The sequence below is a fragment of the Mizuhopecten yessoensis genome, unplaced genomic scaffold, assembly GCF_002113885.1.
Source record: "Mizuhopecten yessoensis strain PY_sf001 unplaced genomic scaffold, ASM211388v2 scaffold2965, whole genome shotgun sequence".
Lineage (NCBI taxonomy): Eukaryota > Metazoa > Mollusca > Bivalvia > Pectinida > Pectinidae > Mizuhopecten > Mizuhopecten yessoensis.
This window is the reverse complement of record NW_018404808.1, coordinates 56,062-62,700: the sequence shown is the minus strand read 5'-3', so window position 1 is coordinate 62,700 and position 6,639 is coordinate 56,062. Positions and strand designations below refer to the sequence as shown.

The following is a 6,639-nucleotide window of genomic DNA, read 5'->3' as shown; positions in this document are numbered from 1 at the left end:
GTTAGCCAATGTCACCTATCCTATTTTACATGTTTTACATATATTTTCCAATGCATTCCAAATTTGGCATGTAGGTGTATGATGGTACCGCAAACACAACTATGACATCCGTTTTCTAATTAAACAAAATGGATGCCATATACTGGTTTCTGATTGGTCGAAGCTCCGTTGTAGTTGGATTTAGTTTAAATTTAGTATGTATGTGTAATATGAAATTGCAAACTCAATTGCGACATTTGTTTTCTAATTTGACAAAATGGCCACCATATACTGGGTTCTGATTGGTCCAAATAAAGATGTTGTCTGATTGTCCCCGGAATCGGTACATAAGGGTTTTGAGTGATGCCGAACACAATGGTTACAGTTTCGAAAAGCTCAGTTACCATGATGACGAAATGGAGGCCTCTGATTGGTCGAAATTTAGAAGTTGTCTGATTCTGTCCAAAATAAGTACATAAGGGTTTTTAGCGATGACAAACACAATGGTTACAGTTTCCAACAACTCAGTTGTCATGGTAACGAAATTTGGCCCTCTGATTGGTCGAAATTTAAATGTTTAAATTTAAATGATTCTGCCCAGAATTGGTGCATAGGGGTTTTAAGGGATGCAAAACACAATGGTAACAGTTTCGAACAGCTCAGTTACCATGGTTACAATATGGAGTCCTCTTATTGGTCGCAATTTAGCTGTTGTCTGATTTTGCCGAAGTCCAACAGGTGTCGTTGGGAGACTTCTGTAACGGCCATCCGTTACAATTAGTACTAGTTTTATATTGTCTTTACTGGATTTCTCCTTTTTCTTGGATTTTCCTGTCCCTTAATAACCTTAATGTGTTGTTCGCATGCGTATGTTGTACCAATTCAATGAATTCATTCTAGACTTTTCAATAACTAATCCAAACAGGCCAAATGACATTTCAACTAACAAATTTTTGGTAAATTTACCTTTATAAACATGATAAATGAATTACAATAAGGTCATCTGAACAGGCCAAAATCAGGATTGAACCCAGTCATTTTAGCCTGGTGTGTGTTCTTAAACTATTTTCATGTTTACAACTTTGTTCTGTACAATACTAGCATGACTAGTATTATCCAAATAAGAACTTGTATTTTCAGTCGGCTGCCGCTGGTGAACCTGTTGCAAGTTGCAGTCTGGCCCCTTCTAGAACTAGAACATGTCGGACCTTGCCTGATATGGTGTTGGAATCCGATGAATACCCTGAATCCCCATCCCCAAGTAAACAGGTACATAGATCAAATTTCCAATAGTTTGTGTACACAGTGGAAAATTGGACATTCACAATCGCAGAATGGCCCAATCGTAGAGCGAGATGTGATTAATTGTGACGGAAGTGACATGCAAGCGCATAGGTATGCTGCCAGGATATTTATGTTCCTGGTAGGGGTGGACATGTTGTCAAGGGTAGAGGTCAGAATAAGCAGCACCGTTCTTTGAAACGAGATGTGAAACCAAGGTCTAGTGTTCAGGGGTACCTGAAGGGGTATATTGTTAGATACCAAATTTACCCTCCCCCACTTTCTCTTGCCGAACTGTTCAAAGACCTTCCTTTGTCTTGACTGGATATCTCCTTTATTCTTGGCTTTTCTCATTTGTAAATTTCCTTAATTGTGTTGATATGACAATCAACATCGATTCACTAAGTACTACAATATGTACAAGGAAGTCTGTCGGTCTCTCGGAAATATTTTGTTTAGCTGCACTGTATACCAAATTAGTTCTTTAAACCTGTGCAAGACCCAAATTATCTCTGCTTTGCTAAAAAATAAAATCATGTAGTTTGGTAAGAAGTACTAAACAGAATTGCTTTAGGTGAACTTTAGGCTAACTAATTGAATTTCTTGCTTTTCAATTCCAGAGTAGTCCAAGCAAAGCTATAGCTACGTCCACAGTACGTGCAAGACTATTCAACAACCCAACGTCGTACCTGGCAATGTTCGAATGGGCAGATGGCAACCTATACCTTGGCATACTGAATGAGGAAAAGAAAGAAGTCACAAACTGTGACATACCGGTTGGGGAAATAATTTATGGTGCCAAACCATTAAAAATCAGAATTCCGAAAAACCTATCGCACCAAATGTGTATATTTAACCTAAAAAATGTGCAAAAACTGAATGCCACTAATATGAAATATATGGTCAGCAAGATTTCTTTGCAAGGCCAAAAGTTTGTGCTGTAGGGCAGGTATCAAGTCCATACTGATACCAAATCAAGTGGAGTCGGCTGTTATTTCAAGGCTGAAATATGACATCAAAGATACTTGGATACCGATTCTAGCTCCGATTCAGACTGATTGTCGTGAAATTTACTGACGCATGGGCACGATACTGTTAACTCGTGATCTTTTATAGTTATTTGTTCCATTCAACTTTTGTTAGCGAATTCAAACATAAACAATTACCTGTTTTGTTCTGTACTGGTTATTTTCCACAAAATATTTTGTATTTTATGCTTAATTAATCTCGTTCAAATAATGCATTGATCGGATGCTAAACATCAATTCAACTCAAATAACATAATTGGATCTGATTCAAGTCGCTGCATACAGATCAGAAAAAGGCCATTATTTTAATTGAACAGTAACGATACCGACCGCAATCACTCCATACATAATGTTTTGACTTTTGTGTGTACCACCCGGAAGTGTGTAACATTTTCCAGAGACGTGCGTGATGGTGGCTCCATATCCCTAGTGTGTGCCAAGTAGGCAAAACTTTTAGTCATTTTTCTAGTCAATAAGTCCAAAGGAGTTCATATAAGGGCCGTTCCAGAATTAAATGTTTGCGTGATGGTGGCTCCATCCCTAGTTTGTGCCAAATAGGCATAGTCATTTTTCTACTCAATATATATTTAAAAACCAATCCAACGGACTGGTGAACTTTGTTTAATGTTGTGTGTAAATATATATAAGGGCTGTTCGAGAATTAAATGTGTGCATGATGGTTGCTCCGTCGACCCTAGTGTGTGCCAAGTAGGCAAAACTTAAGTCTTTTTTCTAGTCGATATATATTTTGAAAACAAGTCCAAAGGAGTTTATATAATTAAGGGCTGTTCCAGAATTAAATGTGTGCGTGATGGTGGTGGCTCCATCCCTAATGATTAATTGTGGGTGCACATCGTCATGGTTGCATTTATTCCTGGGTCTCCAATATTAGCGGCTGGGTTTCTTTTATATTTTGTGCCATATTTATGCTTTAACTCATTTTGCATTGCACAACCTGAACAAATAAATCTTATCTTTTTATGAGGCCCTAATATAACAACCTTCGGTCAATTTACCCATTGCCCAGATAGTGTTTATAAACTACTACATATGCATATGGAAGCAGTTCAATCCTTATATAAATATTCATAAATCAACACATTTTAATTAGGTTCTAGTTTATCTCCAATTTGATATCTTTAAATATTTACATAGTATGAACTTGAATAACAATTATTAAACGCACATATTGTTATCTACATTTGTTCAGGTTGTGATGTTTATTCTTAAATTAACATTATATAAAAAAATTGTATGGCAGTGTAAATTGTATGGCAGTGTTTTAAAATTTGCATCAATTTATGAATTCTGCATTATCTTGTGTTTGTTAAATTGTTTTATTGGTGCCCTCAACATTCTAGGTCATTTTGGCACACATCTGGTATATATATATAAATGCAAGTGAATGGATATAAGCGCAAGGAATGTCTTCCTCAAGGACTTGCAAATTGGGACACGCATGTATATTGCGGACGTCCCGGGACGCCCATGAGGACGGGGTTCGGACTCGTGAGCCAAGCTAGTTTGCAACTGGCTTCCATAAGCGAAATCGCTATCCATTTGACCACGCATCCACTCTGTATTATCTAATCTTGATCAGCTACCAGTCAAGGTTCTAAATCTGAAGTTCAAATAATATGTGATTAATTGCTCATTATCAATTGATGTTGCAATTTGTGGGATGAATTTTATTACAAATGTTCATGGCCATGACAATAGTAATCATTATACTTTTTATTGATTTATTATGGCCATGAGTTTTGTAGGGGGGCAATGAAAAAGCCATGATTTTAATCGACTTTTTCATGACCCCCTGAATTTTTGACCTTTTAATGGCCATGACTTCAATGTCATGCCACTGAGCTCAAAAGTAATGGGAAAATTATGGCAATGGGTTTTTTTGTGTTTGTGTTTGAAATAGTTCAATAACTGCCGTTTACGAGCGCATTAATCCATTTGGGCTCTTTAGAAGGGATGACTGATTTGAAATATAAGTTCGTTTTTTTGGACATGTCTTTTACCCCAGATGGTCCCTTAATAAAGGTGCGTTTTTGAGTAGATTGACTCGATTTAGTATCAAATGTACGTGCAGTGTATGAATACTAAATTATACGCGTCCAACCTAAGTGATATATGTCGACCAACTGACCACTAAATACTTTTTTCTTACAGGTGTGCAGGCGTGCGCCCGTGCTACTAGACCCTAGCGCAGCGCTGCCATGCCGAATCGTTGATAGGAATTGTGTAGTGGACGATCCCTGTGCAAGGCCTGACCCTGTGGAGAGACTGTTAAATACCGCGCCCTGCCCGCCCGTCTCGAACCCCACCCTGATATGTTTGTTTGGTATTCGGGCGAAGCTGGAATGTCCAGAGAAGTTCGAGATATTACGGAAGTGCTTTCTTTCACCAAATAAAACAATATATGACCTGAAAAATCAAACAGAAAGCTGTCATTTAAAACGTGCGTGTGGTCAGTGGTTAAGGGCGTGCCCTAATGAACTTTCCCGATTGAGCGATGTTTTTGTGAACTGTGCTGCCCCACAAAATCCCGTAACAGAGATTGTACCAACTCACAGTACGAACAACGTGCCCACTGTCGATCGTTCCACCGACATGCCAACACACAGTACGAACAACGTACCCAATGTCGATCGTTCCACCGACATGCCCGGGCGTACGACTTACCCAACAGACTTAGACAACGCAACTCATCCCACACACGATGTACCGGATCCGGAACCTGCAGCCATATTACTATTCTGGAGAATTGCAGGGATATTCCTCCCAGTGTGCCTTATTTTCACGTACGTCAGTAAGCCATGCATGACTTATGGGTGGTAATTTACATGTTTGGTTTGTATATCTGTTGTGCGGGTACACTATATAACGCACTCGTTAGATCGTGATCACACAATGTGCCAACCGTAGATAGTTAGTTATGAATGAAATATTGATTTCATTACAACGGATGTACTTTATTTTCCTTCCGTGTACTCTGTTCATTTTTAAACATAAATCCATATGGTCGTTGGTAGTCTCGTCTTGTTCTGTCAGGCTGAAACTTAAAATGGCTACTGACGCTGATTCAGAGCTTAACGATGGAAAGGCTTGCCGCTGACGTTTGACAGGAATGAAGTTGTAAAAAGTTGTAAATATAATGTACTCCTCTTTTATTGGAGTTTAGAAACGGGAGGTCTGGTTAAACAAGACTAGTATTAGTTAAACACACGCTTGTGAATGTTTTAATACTAAGAGTGAGCCTAATAATGCCCGACTTAGTCACAGATCCCACAGAAGCCATAATCTTGCAAACGAGGCAAAAGTTGACGTAATGGTGTCGGAAACAAGTTTACTGCACGCGCATCGTTAACACATCATGTGTATTCTTTGTCATACCATCCTCTTTGCTAATAACGTTGTGAATCGTTATGACAACAGGAATCTACCAATAGCAAAGCTTTATTTCATACACCATGTACGTATACGTTTGTTTAGGAAGTAATACTTTGATATTACATTTTTCAAAACTGATGAATCGTATTGAAAGATCTATCAACGAAGACAGAGAAGTATCCTCCAAGACTAACATGGAGGTATATAACAGGTCTTTGCCAAGTGCCAAAAAATATGTCCTTTAACACTTAGGATAACTCATGTATTTTTTTCTGTTGATTGAATATGACCTTATTTCTTATTAAACATGAACAATGTAAAAACGTACATGTAACTTATAGTTACTTAGGTTTCATAAACATATAATTTTACTTCAAAATTTGATTTAGATGATCTTTAACATTCGAATACGTAATTGAATACACATGTGTTATTGTCATGAATCTATTGTACTCTGATACCCCTTCATTATAATATTTTACTCATTAAAACATGCACTTTAAGTTCTCATGACTGTTATGCACAAATATGTTAGTTGTGATTCTTCATGTCAGGAATATGTAACTCCCGCCGAAATTTCTCTAAAAAGTTATTTCTTGTTTCGTTACAACATGTACTCAAGGGAATCTGTAACTAAACTCTTTTTCGCTTATATTTTATTGCAGTTTGTTTGTCTTTTGTAAGAGAAGAGACTCGAGAAGAAAAAAGGTAAGCAGAGACATCAGTACAGTCTATTGGACTATGATCTATAAGGGTGATATATCAGTACAGTTTATTGGACTATGATATATTAGGGTGATATATCAGTACAGTCTATTGGACTATGATCTATTAGGGTGATATATCAGTACAGTCTACTGGACTATGATCCATAAGGGTGATATATCAGTACAGTCTATTGGACTATGATCTATTAGGGTGATATATCAGTACAGTCTATTGGACTATGATCTATTAG

General features: G+C 37.6%; 1 protein-coding gene across 6 annotated transcripts in view; it reads left to right on the top strand.

The window, feature by feature from the left end:
• Nucleotides 1–6,639, top strand: part of LOC110446726 — a 61,940-nt gene that overhangs the window by 39,992 nt on the left and 15,309 nt on the right. For all 6 annotated transcript variants that reach the window (XM_021492010.1, XM_021492007.1, XM_021492006.1 and 3 more), the window contains 2 exons: nucleotides 4,461–5,092; nucleotides 6,347–6,389. In XM_021492010.1, coding sequence (XP_021347685.1) covers nucleotides 4,461–5,092; nucleotides 6,347–6,389 — 675 coding nt within the window. The remainder of the gene's footprint in view (nucleotides 1–4,460; nucleotides 5,093–6,346; nucleotides 6,390–6,639) is intronic.